A 22534-nucleotide genomic window follows, 5' to 3' on the forward strand; every position below is an offset into this window, starting at 1 on the left:
CAGCACTGAACCAAACTCTGCCAGGTGCAGGAATAGAGGTATCACTGGCCTACATAGATCAAAGCAGTGCTGAAGAGTTGAGGTTGGTATAGATATGTAGATAAAGTATGTACAGGATATAATATTCATGATGTGGAGCTGTAGTTCACCCAGGCTGGTCAAGAGAACTGGGAGCTTGTACGTGTGGCACATGTTTGAGGAGTGATTTTTGTTGGGTGTTGGGTGAATGTTGCTTGTTGGATACACTGAACCTTGTGGTGCAAGGAGCTTGTAAAACTGAAGCAAGTTTGCTGATAAACAACGAAACATTTCACATATGATTTTGATTGCATAAACTTTTCTGAATTCTTGCATTTCTTTGATTGCAGCAACATTTTTGCTGTGAAAGGAATCACCATAGTTTTCTTTGCACATATATGTAAATGGCCATTAATGTAAGACCAGCAGTTTATTGGTTCAGTTTGTAAAATCGAACTGACTGCAGTACTTGTTGTTGTTAGAGTTGTTAGAGTTGTTGGACAGACTTCATTTGACTTTAATTGAAACAAACACATGAGGCAGATTATATTGATGTCAGATTCTTGGCAGTGATTCTGACAAGTGTCTGTCTGGTTGGAATTCATTTGAAGTTGTTTGCTGGCATATTGGAATTGATGTACATTGCAAACCTTGAGCAGATGCACTCCAACATGAAATTCTGTAAATAGGACTTCATTTTAGATTTTAACTCAGTAAGTCAACATGTCTCCTCTTCTTGATGTACATCAATACCATCACATAAAGATATTGAAGCACTTTGTTATTTTGATATTATCACAAGGAGTGAGAGGTTTCTGCAGGTGTGTTCTTAAAAGTTACTTATAATGGTACATAATAACCAGTTATCTCAGCTAAATATGGAACTATGTATTGCAGCTTTTAGTGTTAGACATCAGGAGTAGTCATTTTCAGATGTTACTTTTGCCACGTTTAGGAACAACTTTGGATATCTTGGAACACTGCAACATACAATGACCATGTTCACTGGGAAAATAGAATGTTTGATTATCATATGTTCTGTTCTGCCAGACATTTACAATTGGAGAAGAAGCTGTTGAGAATCTGAAAAACATACAGCGTAGAACAATTTTCACAAATCAAAAGATAGTTACAAATAACCCTTGGTAACACCTGGTCGTACTGGTGAAGCCGAGAAATGCAATATTCAATATTTCTTTGCCATTTTGACATTTACCACTGAATGGATCATATTGGACCTGCTTTAGACAATGGTTGCATTCCAAGACTGCGAATCAGAACTTCTGGCAATCAAATGTATGTCAGGATGTGTTGAGAGTTGCAGAAACAGATGGGAGATGACAGGTGTGTCAGACAGTAGGAGCTGCATGAGAGGAGCTTCCACCACTCAGTATTCAGGGGAATTAGGGGACTACTTGTATGTGACAGCCCTCTAGCTGTTGGTAGTGATCATTCTTGAAAGTCCAGTCTGTCTTTGATGAGTGAAGTTATGATCAACAATTTGATGCATAAACTGTGTGTGAAAAACAGGTTTTTAAGCTTGTGCAACAGATTTCATTTGTTGTTCTCTACTTGTGAAAATGTGATTTTTTTTTAAATATGTTGACTGCTGTTTCATGATTCAGTGGACTTAGAGCAAGTTAATGTTGCTGACATCAATTGACTGCTTCAGTTGTGGAAGTAAAATATTATCGTGCATTATGTCTTTATCTCTTTACATATCAAAAAACCTATGATGAAAAGCAGCCAGTAGACAGCAGACCATTGACAATTTATGAAGAATCTTGATAAAAATGTTTTTTCTCAGTTTTGGGCATTATTGTACCAAACTTTGTTATAAAAGAACAATATTCTCAAAGATCTTATATCATCTTGTGATCTTTTTCATCCAGCGGCAAATTAAATACATGCTACTTGGAACAGGCATGTCCCAAACACGTGTAGTTATAAAACAATAATTGGATTTATTGGTCGACATCTTGATGATCTCAACCTAATTTCCCGAACAATGACAGTCAAGAAAACTGTCTATAGATAAGGAGTGCTGGGAGATTTCTTTGAGTCGTCTGATAGAATTGATTGATGAAAGCATTTTGGAGGCTTTTCCTGAGAATCTGTGTCATATCTGTTATGAGAAACCCACCTGTGCTGGATGCCATGTTTGGCTTGGAACCTGCAAAGTTTTGTTAAGATGGGTTTTAGAAGGTCTTTCGCACAGTGCTTTGCAGGCACATGTGGTTATAATGGAATTAAACATTTCATATGGATAACAATCCATCTGGATGTATGAAGATTTCAGAATCAGAATTTAACTACTAGTATTTTGTGGGAAAAGATATCAAGAATTAATACTTTTCATTGCCATGCCATGATGATGCCATGCTGACTGCTCATGCCAGAAAGGACTATATGCAAAGAGAATTGAGTGGACATGAACCCCATGAGGTAATGAATATCAAATATTTTTCCTGGGATTACTTCTCACTATTTGTTTGAATGAACAGTTATAGATTTTTTGGGACAGCCCTGGAACTGGTCATGACACATGGTGGGAAACCCTGAAAGGATTACACGAAACCACTGGAATTGATGTAGCAAGATCCTGATACATCTGGTGGCCATTCTGTCTCCTTCATCTAACACATGAATCCTGTGATATTTACAGAACTAACTATAGCCTACTTACATGTTCATTTGGGAGATCCGGAAGCACGACTGATTTCCTGCTTTTACCTGTGTCTTGCTCATCTACAAGTTGTGTACAAGTGGTCACTATAAATCTATGCATCTGTGAAGATGGTGTTTAGATAGCAACTGCAGAAAATAGGTTAAATGTTAGTTTTTTGGGGGAGGATTATTTTTCTTCAAACAGAAAAGTGTTCTGTGGTGCTGTGTGATTTTTACTGACTGAACATTTTCTTTTCTTTGGGATTTTTGTAACATGGTGACGATGTTTTTGTGACTTCATGTTGGAATGTTGTAAGATTGTCAGGAAGGTAATGTCAATTTGATGATGGACTGAAATTTTCCTGTTCAGTTAGCACTTGAGAGGAAAAGTCTTAATTTTGCATCTTGGAAGTACTTCCTTCAAGCAAGGCGAAGAGTTGGACAAGCATTCCAAGTATCAACGTACTCACAGGAATCCCTGACTCAATTCACCTTTGTGTTCACACCTGGCACAGTCTGTACATTTTGTGGAAAGACTGTCTAATTCTATCTGGGGATTAACTTCCTGCTGATCAGTCAGTATCCTTGAAAGTGTGTTTTGTGAAACAGTGTTCAGAACTGCCGTTACTATCCAATACTTCACAACATCTATCAAGTTGTGCATTATCTGCATGTGTGAGGTTTACCTTCAATGAGTGGACCTACCCAGATCATAAATTTCCAAGAACATTGGAAACTTGAGAAATAGCTCTGTTGGATTGCCAGCACCTGACAGACTCCAACAGTTCAGACTGAAGGAAACCACTAATCATTGCTTAAACATTTTGGCAGGAGAGAGTGAGAGAGAGAGAATCCCAGCTCATCCGACCGAGTCTGAATGCTGCTACTGTAGTGTCATAGCCGATAATAGCGGTTACGTGCATTACCTCTTCCTCCCACCATCCATACACACCAGCCTGGCTTGGCATTAGCAGGCTGCGGATTGTGGCTGCACTGGGGGATGCACAGGGTGCACTCTGCCCCATGCTTTCGCAATATTCTAACATGCATGTAGAAAATTTGGACAGTAGAGGAACGGACAAAAGACAGCTTTAAGTAGTTACCAATGCAGCCATGCTAAAGTTTGTGTACACTAAACCACCCAGAGGCAAAGGAAATCTAGGATCCCCCACCTCGGAAACCTACCCCCCAAGGGATAGAACCCCCACCCCCAGGGGCAGAGTGTCACCGAAAGTTTCGTTTTTGTCCAGTCGGAAGTCACCAGTTTCTTCAAACGTAGGTTAATTGTGTTGTGTTTTTGTGTGTGTTTTGATATTAATGTGTATACATTGATTATTTCAGCAATATAGGTATTAATGGTTTTGTTAAAGTTTTCTTTTCACAACTTGTATTTCAGGTTTAATTAATTGGAAAGTGTCTTTATTCAATTATGCAAAGGGCAGCTTTTCTGTTGAGAGGTTGAATTTAAAATGGTAATTGTTAAACCTAAATGTTATTAAGGATGTCAGAGTTTTGAAAATAATTTCAGATACAAGCCATCATGCGAAGTTAATATGATCATGAATTTTATACTGAAACAAAATGCTCTCAAATCTGAAAAAAAAAGCATGCAAATTGGTTTATTCTTTTTAATTTGAAAGCTGAATAGGTAGGGTAATGATTATCTGAGAACACAGATGATAATGTGGGAATTAAGTATCAGATGTGTTACCAATCACATTTATATACATTGCGGAGAGAGGAATATATCACCTGTTGCTGGAGTCTTGGAGACCGTAGAAGATAGGAATATTTTGAACATGTTGAACCCAAGTTAATAATTTGGATAGTGATCACATGCTTGTATGTATCATTATTATTATTATATTGTTTAGTGGCAGTCTCAGTCTGTGTAATGAACTTAAGGTAAACTGTATCAGTGTTTTGAACAGTTCTATATCTACTTGTTAAACACCAGCTAGTCTCCAACCTCACAGTTCCGTTTGTTGATATGTGTTGCCATGGCAATCTTTTCCCAAGATGATCGTTTCATGGAGGAAGTGTATGTGTTAAACAACGTTGGGTTCTCTTAGATGATATCCAAAATAAACTCCAGCCAACACTTTTTGTCAGTTTATACATGGTTCTTCAAGTTTCACATTTATCAAAGCACACAGGATGTTTTCAACAGAGTTCCTTACATAAAGTGGAAATATTACGTCAAAGTAAGATTTCTTGAACAGAAGCTTGGGACATTCTAGAACAACTGACAAATGGATTTTATTACATTGCATTACAAAAAGTAGCATTTGGTTATTTATTTTCAAACTGTATTGAAAGAGAGATCTTCATCTCTCTCACAGATATGTTTTTTAATCTTGTATTGATCATGTAAAGTAGATATTCTGAACACCAGTCCTATTTTTTAAATTTTCTTCTTGACCTAGATCTCATTTCTCCAAGAAGTCTCTGATTCTTAATTATTGACCGACAATCAATTTCAGCTGTAAAAAAATCTTAGACCTATAGAGAGTATAACACTGAAATGGCTTTGTTGAATGGAGGCCCATACCATAAATGAACCTGGGGAGACTACAGTGCACCTACAGAAGGTGGTGATACCAAAGAAGTTGGAACACTAACCTTCTTGAAGCCTGTCGTATGCTTGATGAAAACAGATGGAGCTCAGCATATGTTTATTTTCAGCCTACAGTCTATACTTGGAAGCAGAAAAAACTGTTACCTCCAGACAAGAAATGTTCAAAATTATGTGAAACATCCTCATTGGAATCACACACACAACAGGATGAAACCCTTGCTTGGTGGCTATTTTGTTTGTTATTTATGTTAGTTTAGGCTTTGAGTAGAAAAATAATGTATATGGTTATTCAGTCGAAAGTATACATGATCTTGTAAGATATGTTTCAATGTGGTGTGCCAGTTGAAGTAACTGCTTGTGCCATCTGTGTTGGTCTCACCTGTATATTTGTTTTTGTCAGCCTGCCAACAGTCAACATGCCTCCATTTTTCATTCCTTATGTTCTTACAACCATTTACCAAGACAACTACCTGTTCCACTAACCCAAATAACGGTTCCGAAACTATTGTGCCTCATGTATCTGTTCTTCAAATGTGTGAGTTAAGAGGTGACTTCTCACAGTGTCTGAGAGTATTCTAGTTATGTCTCAAGCCTGTCAGCAGAAAGTATGAGGAAAGCGTGAAGTGATGTGTATCTCAGACACTTACCACCTGATAAAACCCATGCTGTTGTGTTGACTAAACAAGAATCATATTCAGGGCCATGTTCCACAAAACGATCATGGTGCCAAGATGATCGTGGCTCCCATACTTTAACACAGACTTAATAATTACGACAGTTGTAGTACCATGATTGCTTTGAGGAATGGAGTCTTGATCATATTTTTGGTTTGAAGTCTTGCCCTTGGATTCTTGAAACTGCATAGCAGCACATGACAGAGAAAGACATGTCTCTGTTCATCTGTTCAACCAATGAAATCAAGTACCTTCAGTGCCCCAAGTCAGTTACTGAAGTACCTTTTTGACCAGATAACCAGTGATCAGGGTTGTTTTAAGAGCAAGGCTGGTTGTTTTGGCATCATCTCCTGGTTGTTTATCATGCTATTACCCTATAGTCAGTTTCCTCCAGACCTATTTGATCTACTGTTTGTTTGTTATAGCCTAGTGGTTTCCTTGTCAGGCCAAAGATGTGGGTTTGATTCCCAACATGGGTACTTTGTGTGAGGCCTTTCCTGGTGTCCCTGCTGTGATATTGCTGGAATCTTGCTAAAAGCAGCATAAAATCACTCACTCAGATGGTGATTGAGATACTTACCTGTGGCCAGTGAGACATACATGTCATGTTGCTGTTGATAGTTTCAACCATGTCATCTTGTGTCATCAGCTATGTACTTATTATTCTTGTGACAAACAGACACCTGTAATCAAGTAGGTTTAAACACCTTCATGCCTGTAGACCTGGAAATTTTCACACACCCACAAATTAAATCTTATGATCTAATACAGAAGTATAATATGGGTGGGTAACTAACACTTTATGAAGTATGAAGCGGTTGGTTAGGAGTTAACATGTCACTAACACAACACACCTATCTCATTATACAACCAGACCTTGCAGAACATGTTGCTGTTTCCATTGGGTATTATAACATCAGCTTACACAGCAATGAGTGAACAGTTCATAAATGTATATACCTGCACAAAAGTAAATCATTTTTGCATTCAAGTAGCTTTAATATTAGTTCCTCCGGTGGTTCACCTGATTAACACTGTAAGTCTCAGAGAATGTTCTAGAATTAGCATTCAACTTTGAGTGCAAGCCAATTCAGAATTACTTTTTGTTGCAGTGGCAGATGTCAGTGATGTTGAAGAGAACCTATATTTGATTGCAGTCACAGGCAAATAGAACTCATTTGACGGATGAGAATAATTTGTGACGATCACTTTCAAGCCAGCAGTTCAGACTCACAATTTGTGCTTGGCCTGTAGTTTAATTTGCCATTTCCTGTTTAAATGACAACCTAGTCTGTACTGCAGAAGGCAGGGATAGAACTCAGCTAAAAATGTCAGTCAAATGTGCGGCTGTAGCTCTAATGGAATTGTTAGCTTACAATCTGCTTGCCACATAGGAAAAAGGTCAGGCACTGGCATAGCTTCATCTAAGAAAACATGTACATAATGATATTTCATTTATAGCAGTGAATATACAGAGGGTAGAACAACATGAAAACAACAAAGTTGAATCATATGGTCGGTCATAGATAAATAATATGACAAACTGGCTTGACTTGTCTAGTGATATGTCTTAGCAATTCTTTATTTCATTAGTGAGACATTTCGATACAGATTCTTTCACCATTGTCAAGCAGGAATGGATTGTACCAAAATCTGTATCGAAATGTTGCACTCACGAAATAAAGAAATTGTTATCCGTAAAGTTTATTCTCCCGGGAAAGTGTACACCTCAACTTCTAACAAGCCACTGAAGCAAGCTATCTCAGTACTTGTTTATGGGAAGGACACTGATCCCTCACTTACTGTAATTATCCTCTTAAATCAAAAGAAATGTTTTTCAGCCAGTTTGATATGTTGGTAGTCATAATGAAATGACAGAAGCGAGATACAAAATGTGTGGAATTGGGGAACAATGCCCATACAGGTCACACAGTCCCAGAAGGAACTGTACCAACATATAACATAACTGGTGTATATGAGACAAGGATGTCTTGTCGGTTATGCGTCGGAAGCAGTACAACCTTGTGTCTTGCAGCTCACCCTTGCTTCACCCACACAACAACCTGTGAGATGCACTTGTGCAGTTCTTGCACATTTTTGTGTTGGTTGCCATAGTAATTGTCTTATGTTCTATCCTACAATCACCAACTGCTGGCTTCTATTGTATTTGAGGATGTTCATGTAGAAAGGTTATACACACCTTTTCCTCTTTGTGGGTTACTAGTCTTTTATACCTTGGGAAAAAGGTAATTCAGTTTTGTTATCAGTAAAATTGTGTTGTCAGCAGGTGTCAAGATACTGATGGTTCACAGTTTTGTAATAAAGTTTTCTAATTCATTTTCTGTTATTGATTGGTGGGGTAACCTGTCAGTGAAAGTATTCGCTCATCTCACCAGAGACCTGGGTTGAATTCCCCACATTGGTACAAAGCCCATTTCTGACCCCTGCCGTAATGGTGATGGAATATTGCTAAAAACAGTGTTAAAGTGTACTCACTCACTTATTTTCTGCTGTGAAAATGTGAATGTCACAGTTTAGCTCCCTCAGATGTATATAGGTTGAACATATTGCTTTAGAGCTATTATGGAATATTAATAAGCCACCTCCCAAAGCAACATAAACAACTTCTTGTGAGGGCTAAGCTATATATGCTTTATGATTAGGACAGTAACGTTCCCAGCATACATATATATAAGTTTTTATTATGGGGCAAATGGTACAATGTTTATGAGCTCTGCCTTAACTCTGGGACAGGTTTTATAAGACAGTCATCATTAGTTTTGGGATGATTTGATGATTGCATGATTTAATAAATCTTTGTAAAATTTAGTCTCAAGTTTTAATATAGTGCGTAAATCATATTTTGCAATAGTAATAGCTGCAGGTTCAGTAATGAAAGAACCATATACAAAATTGCCTAGTTGACATTTAAAGTATTTTTCATGTATGGTGTGAATATCATAAGAAACATTTGTTCTTCAGAAAATATGGGTTGAAACGCTGATATGGGTTTATTACATAAGGACATAGGCTTATATAAAAGTACCTTATATTAATAGTCATGAATGATTTTAACTTAAGCTTCATTTGGGATTGTTATATTTTGGATGAGAACATGCCCTTGATGAATACTATTCATACAAATGATGCTCTTCATTTGTGCAGATGTCATATCTAAAAGAGTTTTTGACTTCTGAAAGTCATCTTCAGTGTTATTGTTGCAATATTTATGATATCATCGCATACAGTAACTTTCATCTTCCATAAAAAGCTTGTGCACCTTTTGAAGGACAGTTATGTATATTCCAGAGCTCCTGATAAGAGGAGTATTTGCGTATTTTACTCAACAAAAATCACATTGGCTCAGTTAATTACAAATATGGGAGTACAGAAAACATATAAGAATTACTTCAAAACCCTATTGGTCTATGATGCCAATTAACTGAACTGGCTTGCATATGATAATTTGTTGTGCCCAAACTCTACACCAGCGTTAGCAAATGTCACGCGATGCCTATACATACATATACTATTATGGCCATAGTCACTGTCTGGAGTTTACTGTAGTTATCATATGACTTCCATGTATAGTGTTTAAAAAAGGCTGCCAACTATTTGTCAGTACAAGAATTATTCAAAGCTTAGGCCTAGTGAGAAGCATTCTTATTCATATAATGAAATGTGAAACCCCATAAAAATAAGAAATTCTGAGTAAAAGTACTCAATTCTTTAAACAAGTAGGAGTATACAAAATGCTCGTTACTCCTCAAAAACTGCAATTGCTCATAAATACTCAATTGCTTGAAAACTTATCTGGGACTCTGATATTCATTTATCTTGGATCACCAAACCATCTTTTGGAACATTTTTAAGAAATGCGTTGATGCGTCAACTATAATGGTGTACAGTATTATGACTGTCTCCAATATGTGAACTTTTTTCTAGTGGAGTTTTTACCAAGTAAACTGAAACATGGGGTGTCCCAGGAATTGTTTCTGTTTTCAAATTGCTGCCATCCAATCTCAAGTTTGGTTACCAAAACAGCAATATTGATAAGCTACTTTGGCTAATTAATCTCTCTTTCCTCTGACAATTTGATGCAATTTCTCGTGGAATGCGTTCCTCGTTATCCTAATTTTTAACAGATTGCATTTTTATTCCTCCACAGCAGGTGAGTAAGAACCAGTTGAGCTACTCCCCTTCATATTTTTTTAGTCCTGGCTGAAAACTCCTTTACAGTAAGGGAGTTTCACCTCCATTTTTGTAAAGAACTGGTGTGATCCCACCTGCGACAGAAGCAGATGACACAGATGTCTGTAGTGCAAGGCATTTCTTCCAATCTCTTTTACTGCAGCAGTTGAATGAATTAAACTGCATTTAGAATAAAGTGGCCTGCATCTGCAGTTGATTAACTCTTCCGCTCTCACTCTGCCTGGCAGGTTTTCAGGTAAGCAGAATCATTAACAACACATAAGGATGCTAGCCAATGAAATGCGACCGTATTCCTTCTAATTGAGGAGAAGATGTAAATACTTTGTGGAAAAGATGCGTATAGCTCAGTGTACAATATGCGGCATTATTGTCGAAGTTTCTCAATACATGTTTCAAAGATATAGTGTTCATACAGCCATGTGACATTTCATTTTAACATAAACTCCATACACACACCTGGCAGTTGTTCTATCTGCTTATACTCATGAATTTTTGTATTTCAAACTGGACTAAACCAGGGCTGTCTGCAAGTTATTTCAGAAAGAACTGCAGCTGTTAAAGGGTGTCTTAAAGAAGGAGTATGACAATTTACCACTTTACTTATGTTTGGTTTTGTCTGTTGTTCTACCACCACACTCAGCAATATTCCAACTATTTGATGGCAGTCTATAAATAATCAAGTATGGACCACGTAATCCAGTGATGGACAGCATGAGCATCGATCTACACAACTGGGTTACTATGACATGTGTGAACGAAGTTGGTGAGTCTGACCACCCAATACTGTTTGTCAATTCTTAGTATAGGTTGCTTATAGGTATCTTCATGGTTCCTTTCAAGTGCAATGGAATAGCCTTTTGGTTAATGAACTTGACCTTCACTTCCAAAGTCATGTTTAACTCCCTAGATGGGTACAAATCCATGTACAAGACCATTTCTGGTCAACTCCTCTCTGTGATGTTGCAGGAATGTTGCTAAAAGTAGCTAAAAACTATACTCACTCACTCTGCTCTGCTCAGATTAGCGCTGTATTGGACTAGGATTGGAATTTGTGTAACATTCCCATATACATTTTGAATCTTTTCTTTCTGATAAGCCAAAGTTTTGTTAAACAAAAGCACTGTCACTTAACCTTTGGTACAGTATTTTGTGTCCAACCACGGCAATACAACAAAAAAAATGCTTAGGAACAGGTACAAATTCGTGTTTCGTATCAATCTGTCATATATCTTGGGATTATTTTGTCAAACATCGCCAGATAATCGTGAACAGATAACTCTAAGTTGGACACTTACAGATACAACTGATCATAGTTTTGATCTTGGCATGGACGACTAGAGCTACAAGATCACCCAGGTAGATGAAAGAAAATCTAGGATAAATAACAGATTTTTGACAGGCATGAAAAAAATGTTTACTCATCATTCCCCCTTTTTACCGTACCTCTATAATACCAAAGTGTCTCTGAGGTTAAAATTTATGAGCCCTAGTTCAAAGGCTAACCCTCTAGGTATTTATGGGCATAAAACCACTGCATTAGTCTCAGCTGTGGAGATTAGAAAATCAGCTCCTGCGATAAGATTAGGAAGGTGTAGGCTTCCTCTGGCCTGTCAGTCTCAAGAGAGGGGGGACAACCTTTCGAAGGCAGAGTCTGCTAATGCCCAGGCGTAGAGTCTTGCAAACTTGACCAACTTTGGGGGTGACGGGTTTGAGACAGGAACTTGATGGAACATGTGCTTTTGTGTTAGCAACAGAAAAGGGCAGTGTCAAGCTGTTCAAACGGAAGAGAAGGTAAGTTTAAGAAACTTTGTTTAAAATCAGCGGGAAGAAGAGAGTTTGGTGGTTGCCATAGCAGCTATGTTAAAATGGAAAATCATGGCTTCAGCCTTAGCACTTCCACATCTTGTGAGTTTTGGTTCGTGTCTCATGTCAGATTCATTAGGAAGTATTTCTGTCATGTTTATTTGGATAAGTCTGTGGTAGATAGTGAACTGTTCAGTAACAAATGTGTTGTAGACCTTCATCTTGGTGCGAGTGGTAACCCAAGGCATCATGGGTTGTTGAACATAGGTAGGGTTTGTTTTGACAGTTCACTGTGCCATGGCTTTACCGTGCATTTCTTCATGTAGCATGGTTTATTAATGGTTTCAGATACTTGTTCTTTATCAGATGTGCATTATGCTCTGATAGACAGTAAGTTGTAAGGAACATGAAAATGCCTCTCGTGCATGCCCTTCCCTTTCCCAGTACAAGGTAGTTCTGCTCGTGTTTCACACACTTTTCTATATTTAGCTTATACTACATAGGTGCACATGAGAATAAACTCATGACGTGTGTGAATTCTATCTCATGGCTATTATCAAGAAGACAACTTAAATAGCCAGAGCAGAAGAATGTTCAAAGAGGGAAGTGGAACCTTGTACGCAAATGTAATTAACCAGGTGCTTTAGTTTTTCACATTTTGTAGAACAATTGTCAATCACAATTGGTATCACAAGTTAGACTAACTACCCACTGCATCCTGTTAGATATTTATTACTATAAAGCTGGTTTAGTATTTGCTGCAGTGCATTCATCTTTAATAGTGTTATTTGGATCTAGTTTGCTGACGTTTGTTGTCCTTATTCAAAACCCAGTGCAGGCTTCTCATGTGTATTTATTTTCTTAAACTATACATTCAGATTTCCTATAGCAGGGGTCACCACACACACCTCTGAATATTGTTTCCAATCAGACCCATGTTTTGTATTCATTACCACTATGTGTCCAGACCCCGCAATCCAGTACTACCACACAAGCCACTTCTGAACTATGTGTCCAGATCTGACAATCCAGTACTACCACACAAGCCACTTCTGAAGTATGTGTCCAGATCTGACAATCCAGTACTACCAGGCAAGGCACTTCTGAAGTATGTGTCCAGATCTGACAATCCAGTACTACCACACAAGGCACTTCTGAACTATGTGTCCAGATCTGACAATCCAGTACTACCACACAAGCCACTTCTGAAGTATGTGTCCAGATCTGACAATCCAGTACTACCAGGCAAGGCACTTCTGAAGTATGTGTCCAGATCTGACAATCCAGTACTACCACGCAAGGCACTTCTGAAGTATGTGTCCAGATCTGACAATCCAGTACTACCATGCAAGCCACTTCTGAAGTATGTGTCCAGATCTGACAATCCAGTACTACCACACAAGCCACTTCTGAAGTATGTGTCCAGATCTGACAATCCAGTACTACCACACAAGCCACTTCTGAAGTATGTGTCCAGATCTGACAATCCAGTACTACCAGGCAAGGCAATTCTGAAGTATGTGTCCAGATCTGACAATCCAGTACTACCACACAAGCCACTTCTGAAGTATGTGTCCAGATCTGACAATCCAGTACTACCAGGCAAGGCACTTCTGAACTATGTGTCCAGATCTGACAATCCAGTACTACCAGGCAAGGCACTTCTGAAGTATGTGTCCAGATCTGACAATCCAGTACTACCAGGCAAGGCACTTCTGAAGTATGTGTCCAGATCTGACAATCCAGTACTACCAGGCAAGGCAATTCTGAACTATGTGTCCAGATCTGACAATCCAGTACTACCAGGCAAGGCACTTCTGAAGTATGTGTCCAGATCTGACAATCCAGTACTACCAGGCAAGGCAATTCTGAAGTATGTGTCCAGATCTGACAATCCAGTACTACCACACAAGCCACTTCTGAAGTATGTGTCCAGATCTGACAATCCAGTACTACCACACAAGCCACTTCTGAAGTATGTGTCCAGATCTGACAATCCAGTACTACCAGGCAAGGCAATTCTGAACTATGTGTCCAGATCTGACAATCCAGTACTTCCACACAAGCCACTTCTTAACTATGTGTCCAGATCTGACAATCCAGTACTACCAGGCAAGGCACTTCTGAAGTATGTGTCCAGATCTGACAATCCAGTACTACCATGCAAGGCACTTCTGAAGTATGTGTCCAGATCTGACAATCCAGTACTACCATGCAAGGCACTTCTGAAGTATGTGTCCAGATCTGACAATCCAGTACTACCAGGCAAGGCACTTCTGAAGTATGTGTCCAGATCTGACAATCCAGTACTACCACACAAGCCACTTCTGAAGTATGTGTCCAGATCTGACAATCCAGTACTACCACACAAGCCACTTCTGAAGTATGTGTCCAGATCTGACAATCCAGTACTACCAGGCAAGGCACTTCTGAACTATGTGTCCAGATCTGACAATCCAGTACTACCAGGCAAGGCACTTCTGAAGTATGTGTCCAGATCTGACAATCCAGTACTTCCACACAAGCCACTTCTTAACTATGTGTCCAGATCTGACAATCCAGTACTACCAGGCAAGGCACTTCTGAAGTATGTGTCCAGATCTGACAATCCAGTACTACCAGGCAAGGCACTTCTGAACTATGTGTCCAGATCTGACAATCCAGTACTACCAGGCAAGGCACTTCTGAAGTATGTGTCCAGATCTGACAATCCAGTACTACCACACAAGCCACTTCTGAAGTATGTGTCCAGATCTGACAATCCAGTACTACCAGGCAAGGCACTTCTGAACTATGTGTCCAGATCTGACAATCCAGTACTACCAGGCAAGGCACTTCTGAAGTATGTGTCCAGATCTGACAATCCAGTACTTCCACACAAGCCACTTCTTAACTATGTGTCCAGATCTGACAATCCAGTACTACCAGGCAAGGCACTTCTGAAGTATGTGTCCAGATCTGACAATCCAGTACTACCAGGCAAGGCACTTCTGAACTATGTGTCCAGATCTGACAATCCAGTACTACCAGGCAAGGCACTTCTGAAGTATGTGTCCAGATCTGACAATCCAGTACTACCAGGCAAGGCACTTCTGAACTATGTGTCCAGATCTGACAATCCAGTACTTCCACACAAGCCACTTCTTAACTATGTGTCCAGATCTGACAATCCAGTACTACCAGGCAAGGCACTTCTGAAGTATGTGTCCAGATCTGACAATCCAGTACTACCATGCAAGGCACTTCTGAAGTATGTGTCCAGATCTGACAATCCAGTACTACCATGCAAGGCACTTCTGAAGTATGTGTCCAGATCTGACAATCCAGTACTACCAGGCAAGGCACTTCTGAAGTATGTGTCCAGATCTGACAATCCAGTACTACCACACAAGCCACTTCTGAAGTATGTGTCCAGATCTGACAATCCAGTACTACCACACAAGCCACTTCTGAAGTATGTGTCCAGATCTGACAATCCAGTACTACCAGGCAAGGCAATTCTGAACTATGTGTCCAGATCTGACAATCCAGTACTACCAGGCAAGGCACTTCTGAAGTATGTGTCCAGATCTGACAATCCAGTACTACCAGGCAAGGCACTTCTGAAGTATGTGTCCAGATCTGACAATCCAGTACTACCACACAAGCCACTTCTGAAGTATGTGTCCAGATCTGACAATCCAGTACTACCATGCAAGGCACTTCTGAAGTATGTGTCCAGATCTGACAATCCAGTACTACCATGCAAGGCAATTCTGAAGTATGTGTCCAGATCTGACAATCCAGTACTATTACACAAGGCACTTCTTAACTATGTGTCCAGATCTGACAATCCAGTACTATTACACAAGGCACTTCTTAACTATGTGTCCAGATCTGACAATCCAGTACTATTACACAAGGCACTTCTGAAGTATGTGTCCAGATCTGACAATCCAGTACTACCATGCAAGGCACTTCTGAAGTATGTGTCCAGATCTGACAATCCAGTACTACCAGGCAAGGCACTTCTGAAGTATGTGTCCAGATCTGACAATCCAGTACTACCACACAAGCCACTTCTGAAGTATGTGTCCAGATCTGACAATCCAGTACTACCACACAAGCCACTTCTGAAGTATGTGTCCAGATCTGACAATCCAGTACTACCATGCAAGGCACTTCTGAAGTATGTGTCCAGATCTGACAATCCAGTACTACCATGCAAGGCACTTCTGAAGTATGTGTCCAGATCTGACAATCCAGTACTACCAGGCAAGGCAATTCTGAAGTATGTGTCCAGATCTGACAATCCAGTACTACCATGCAAGGCACTTCTGAAGTATGTGTCCAGATCTGACAATCCAGTACTACCACACAAGCCACTTCTGAAGTATGTGTCCAGATCTGACAATCCAGTACTACCATGCAAGGCACTTCTGAAGTATGTGTCCAGATCTGACAATCCAGTACTACCATGCAAGGCAATTCTGAAGTATGTGTCCAGATCTGACAATCCAGTACTATTACACAAGGCACTTCTTAACTATGTGTCCAGATCTGACAATCCAGTACTATTACACAAGGCACTTCTTAACTATGTGTCCAGATCTGACAATCCAGTACTATTACACAAGGCACTTCTGAAGTATGTGTCCAGATCTGACAATCCAGTACTACCACACAAGCCACTTCTTCACTGTGTTGGGACCATGGGGAAGACTAGTGGTTAAAGCCTGGGTTTAATTGGTACAGTGTCTGAAGCCCATTTCTGGTGTCCCCTACTGTGATATTGCTGGAATATTACTCGCTCGCTCTCTCTCTCACTCACTCACTCACTCACTCACTCACTCACTCACTCACTCACTCACTCACTCACTCACTCACTCACTCACTCACTCACTCACTCACTCACTCACTCACTCACTGAACATACATTTTGCATTCATTTATGCTCTGATGAGAGCAGTGTGATAGCCTATTGGTTAACGTGTTTGCTTATCTCTGAAGACCCAGGTTTGCTTTCCCTCATAGGTAAAAAGTGTGAAGAAAATTTCCGGTGTCCCTTGCTGCGATATTGCTGGAATATTGCTGAAAGCATATTGGTAAACAGTCTCATGCACTCACTTTTTCACAGAAGCAAACTGTGTTTGTTGTTTATATTTCAGATATTATCTGCTGTTTATACTTTATAGTAATTGAATCTGATACATTGACAGCCTGATTTACTCCCAGGCTGGCACCTATCTTCCCGGTCCAGAATCCTAGCAATACTACAGTCATGTACTGGGAGTTCATACAGACTCACCCACAATTACCTGGTAACAGGTACACACATGCATATCCACAACTAAAAATTACTCGTGTGGTTGTTTGGTCTTTCAAAAAAACTGCTAGCAGTACTTGAATAACACCACATATGGAAATGTATCTTGTTGGATAAACCAGCATGTGTTCTGTCAGTTATCACCTTGATTGAAATTAACTGCAGTTCAGAGCTTGAAATGATGATAGTAAAACCCTGTGCATGCCTATAACTGCCTCTACCAACTGATCAGACATGTAATTTGCTCTTGATGAAAAAGACAGATTGGTGCAATTGCGTCATGATGTCAGATTCACTGCCAGAAAAACATGTGTAGTCCATATGCTGCGTATCATTGCTTGTATTTTCCAGAGGATGTCAGTGTCTAGATCATGACAAGCCTGATAATTTCCGGACTCGCTTTCAGGTCACTGTCAGTGTAGTTAGAGTCAACTGAGTCTATTATGATTCTCCCAGCATAGACTGCATGAAAAGGAAAACACTGACTTCTTTCATAATTTTGAAAGTGACTATTTTTTCGCTTAAATAAATATTGTTCTTATGTTATTAATAAAGATATCCTAATGGTTAAAGCGTGCACTTGTCATGCCAAACACCTGGGTTAAATTTTCCTACATGGGTACAGTGTGTGAAGCCCATTTCTGGTGTCTGCTGCTGTGATATTGCTGGAATATTTCTAAAATTGGCGTAAAACCTTGCTCCCTCACTGTTAATAATGACTCACTGGCAATATGGGATTGGTTGGTTTCAGTGTGACCTTGCTTGGTTGGTGCTCATGCTATCAGCCACTTGTTTATCTGACTGACCCGCGAAAGTCTGGTGTAGAATAGACCTTCAGCAACCCATGCTTACCATGAAAGGCGACTCTGCTTGTCATAAGAGGCGATTCAGGTGGTCAGTGTTGCTGACTTGGTTGACACATGTCATCGGTTCCCAATTGTGCAGATCAGTGCATATGCTGTTGATCACTGAATTGTCTGGTCCAGGCTTGATTATTTGCAGACCGTTGCCATGTAGTTGGAATATTTCTGTGTGTGGCGTAAAACTAAACTCACTCACTCACTGTTCACCTGACCATGATTTATGTTTTTTTTTAGACCAATAAGAATTAATGGCAATGGGTAAAAGAACCACTTAGAAATGTCACATGTAACACAATGATGTAAGATGTCACACAGATATTAGGGTCTTTGGAAATCTGATGAGACAAACACGAGAGAGGGCAATCTATGTATGCTGTCACTTTGTGAAGATAACACATATAGTTGCCTGTCAAACAGACCCAGAAACATATATCCAGTGAAGCCCATTCAAGTCTATAATATTTGCCTAGTCTAGATTAATGCTGTTTGATACAAGCCATGAGACAAGTATCTTCTAAGTGTCCAAGCAAGTCCGTAATATTTAGCAAGTCTCGGTAACTGCAGTTTAGTCTTTTTCAGATTCTGATTCTTTGCTCCATGTCATCATATTTTCTTAAGATAATTGAGGAACTGTAGTTTCAGTTAAATGTGTTCATTTTAGACGTGATGCTAGATTGTATTTTTGATGTAAGACATGCTTTGTACTCTCACAAACAAATCCTGAATACGAACAGTTCAGATGAATGAAGCCAGTCAGACATGGTTGCTGTTAACGGTACATAGCGCCAGCCATTATGAGTGTTGCCTGTAGGTGCTATGCTGTAAGCAAACAGGATGTAATTTTGTATTGCGATTATAATCTGGTTTTCCCAGAGTACACTTTTGATGTGGCATGTGCAATGTATTATAATGGTTACATCAAATAAAACGGGGAAGATGTAAAGTGCAGGAATATTATAGGAGTGGGATGAGGATGTCATATTTATGAACAGCATCATAATCTGATGAATGTGGGTGATGCATCAAAAAAATTCAGACAGTTGATGATGGAGGTGTTTTTCCCATTGGAAATATAGATGCATGAGACATTACATCCAAGAAGTCTACAGATAGCACAAACAAATCAAGTTAACCACGTGATTTGTTGTGTCATTCTTGTGATAATCAGCAAGTCTGCATTAAATTCATTCAGTATTGAGGTGAATTAGTTGTTAGGGATATAGCATGGCATAAATGTCTTCATCCTCATCACCGGGATAGTTTAATTTATATATTACTGTGACAAATGAAGATGAAGACACATAACGGGGCACTGATGTTAGAGAATCAAGGTCAAGGTTTTCCATGATGGATATTTCATAGGTATTTATGTTGTTGGTGTTCTGAACATCAGTTATCTGTTCTCACCTAAGGAGCATCTAAACATGGCTATATAAGTGTTGATGTCACAGACAGAACTATGTACTGTGATTAATTGTTATTGTTTGTTTTACTGCTTGAAGGAAACACAATAGTAAACTGTCAGTGCAAATTACCCATGATGTCTTGCCCCAAGCGGTGTGTGTATTGCTTGACGAGGTCTCAGGTATTCAGATGTTATTTACCTGTATGAAGTAAACAAAGGGGGATTGTTGTAGGATACTTTCATGATGGAGAGATTACAAGAGATAAACATCTTTTAGGCAACAGAAATAGTTTATCGTCTACTCAACTGTAATTTTAGATTGATCTTTAATTTGGTTCTGACATTTTCTGTTTGTTTCTCTTACGGTACGTCCAGTGCCTATCATACTACTCAGAATCAAGTTAAGGATCATCCAGAGTTAGTACGTTAGCCTGGTGGTTGAAGATTGTTACACCAAAGACCTAGATTTGATTCCTCACCAGAACAAAGTGTGGTGAATGTGGGTGTGATATTGCAGGAATATTACTAAAATGTGGGTTAAAAGTAATCTCACTCACTCACTAAGGATAACCCACTATTTTCATATCACAATGATTAATCTATATTCCCATGACAGGTTGACTATGATGATATGAAACAACTGTGTGATCCTAACCGTTTTTGAGTAGAATATGTTGTGCATGTGGAATGGTATTAGGAGCAAAATGCTGTATCAAGTACAAAGTACAAGTACAAATACATTGATTTGCAATGTAAAATCTAATAAGGAAGTTTCAGAAGCATGTCAGTAAAGATGAAGTTTTACTGTGTGGATTGCTATGCATTTTCACTGTGACTTGTTCCATCAGGTTGAACCAGACAGTCAGTAGACTGTCTCATATCTGCCTCTCAAATGACATGATTATTGTATCAGTTAGATACGGAACATTACCCTGAATGGGGGTATATCTGTGAAATTACTCTTTATTTGGCTAGAGTTGGTAGTATAATATTAACAGTACCTTGTGAGTGGACCCTTTGTGTGGGTACATTTCATGCTGAATAGAGGGAGGTTGTGGCCACTGAACTGACCATTACTGTGTTGATGGGAGGTTTGATGTGTCTTGCCCAGTGTCTAGCCAAACACTTGAGTGGTTGAGTGGCCACTACACTGTCCAGTGGCAGGGGGGCCTCATCACTTCAGAGGGACTGGGAGACACCATAGGGGAAGACAAGTAGGAGACATATTTCCAACTTGGTTGAGGAAGATTTATATTTGTGATGAGGCATACTCTCCAGTCTGTCTATTTGTAGGCCTCAATGTCTATTTGCAGAGAATGCACATAACAAATCAGATATCTAATGATTTCAAACCAAATTATCAAATTCTGACATATAGCCAATTAATTCTATTTTTAACAGACTGTAAAAGACACTTTGATGTATTGTTGTATAATAATTAGACATGTTTTCAAATATGTCCTAAAAGTTATTTTTCATATACACAATTTTTTTCTGAAACCATCTTTGTACACTGTGATAAGTCCAGAGTTTAAGTCTGTTTTAAAAGTCTTTTTACAAAAGTAATCTGATAGTAGCTTGTAATTTCATTTCTGAAACATTGATAGATGCACATTATGAATATGTATTTAATGTATGTTGCTACAGAGAGTTTGTTGGTGTTCATACATCTATTAGATTGTGACCTTTTGTCAGTGTGACTTCATATGTGAAACTCACCTGTGAGGATATAGGTTAGAATTGATCTTCATTGACCTGTGCTTGTCATAAGAGGTGACTAACAGGATCGGGTGGCCAGGTTCACTGACTTGGTTGACACTTGTCCTCGTATCCCAGTTGCGTAGATGATGCTTATGCCGTTGATCATTGGAATGTCTGGTCCAGATTATTTATTATTTACAAGTCCACACAGCTGGAATATTGCTGAGTCTAGTATAAAACTGAACTCACTCACTTATTCATTCACTAAAATGTGAAACGCTACTTTAAAATACAGAAAACAGAAAAAAAGGAGTTTGTCAACATGGCAGCTGCAGCCATACTGAATTTGCATTCATGTAGGTAACAACCAGGCAAACAGTCATGTGAATGTAGTGATCACTCTCAATAAGAAGAGCCAAGTTTTCACTGGCATACTTAGTCTGTCTCCCAGTACCTTAACCACATTTTTTTCCCTACTGCAACATCTCTGCGATGCTATAACCTTAAGTCAAGCAAGTCTAGATTTCCTCAAGTTCTGAAACGCTGGGTCTCCCTGAGGCTCCTTTTCAATTTATATGGGCATGTTTCCCACTATCAAAATAACATATATTCAGAGACTGAGCGTTAGTCTAAGGCATACTGTGCATTAGTGGCTGCATATGTGTGCCTGATTAAACTGTACATGGAACCAGTGTAGAGGAAGTGTCCATGAACTGCTTGGGTCACGGCACTAGAATAGCTCTTTATGTCTTTACAACCAGGTTCTGCTCTGAGCCTGGGGCTAAGTAGGTTGGACCTGGGAAGGGCGGGGTCCATTGCAGTGTCCATCCTCTTTGTGACATGCCGGAACCTTTTATTATGCACATGAAATAATTAACAATGTCTCCAGGGAACCTGTGAGGTTAAGCTCCCTAAATCTTCAGGTCATATGGAAAGAGACAGAAAAGGGGATAATCTAACCCCTTGGGTCTTGTGAACCTACTCAACCTTGAATTAACAAGCCAATGTTTGTCTAGCTTAAGATTTGATCATTTGAAGGTCAAGTTAGAATCTTGGAACATGTTTCGTTGTATAGTAAGAAGAAAAAACAGCTAGATTATGCAGAAAGGTGTTCTTTGCTTGATGATCCTCATTGTGAATTTACCTGTGTGGAAGGTGTGAAACACAAAGGGGAGATGATCAAAGATGCAAGTGAGTGAGTGGTTTGTTTCATGCATTGTCAGATGTTGTTGGTCTGTCGTACTGGTTTCAGAGAAAAGTTTCTTCTTCAAATTTGTTGATACATTTGTTGATACAAAGATCACCCTG

At 39.2% G+C, this 22534-nt stretch overlaps 1 protein-coding gene across 15 annotated transcripts in view; it reads left to right on the top strand.

The window, feature by feature from the left end:
* LOC137298984 (tensin-3-like) overlaps positions 1 to 22534 on the top strand; it is a 230683-nt gene that overhangs the window by 101018 nt on the left and 107131 nt on the right. Inside the window, exon 1 of one of the 15 annotated variants that reach the window (XM_067831429.1) lies at positions 3652 to 3960. The exons of 10 other annotated variants lie outside the window; for them this stretch is intronic. In XM_067831429.1, coding sequence (XP_067687530.1) covers positions 3799 to 3960 — 162 coding nt within the window. In that variant the 5' untranslated portion in view covers positions 3652 to 3798. Of the gene's footprint in view, positions 1 to 3651; positions 3961 to 11761; positions 11941 to 22534 lie in introns of those variants that run through there. 4 more of the 15 variants (XM_067831418.1, XM_067831440.1, XM_067831423.1 and 1 more) reach the window with 4 other exon arrangements.

Source organism: Haliotis asinina, chromosome 10, assembly GCF_037392515.1.
Source record: "Haliotis asinina isolate JCU_RB_2024 chromosome 10, JCU_Hal_asi_v2, whole genome shotgun sequence".
NCBI classification, from domain to species: Eukaryota; Metazoa; Mollusca; class Gastropoda; order Lepetellida; family Haliotidae; genus Haliotis; species Haliotis asinina.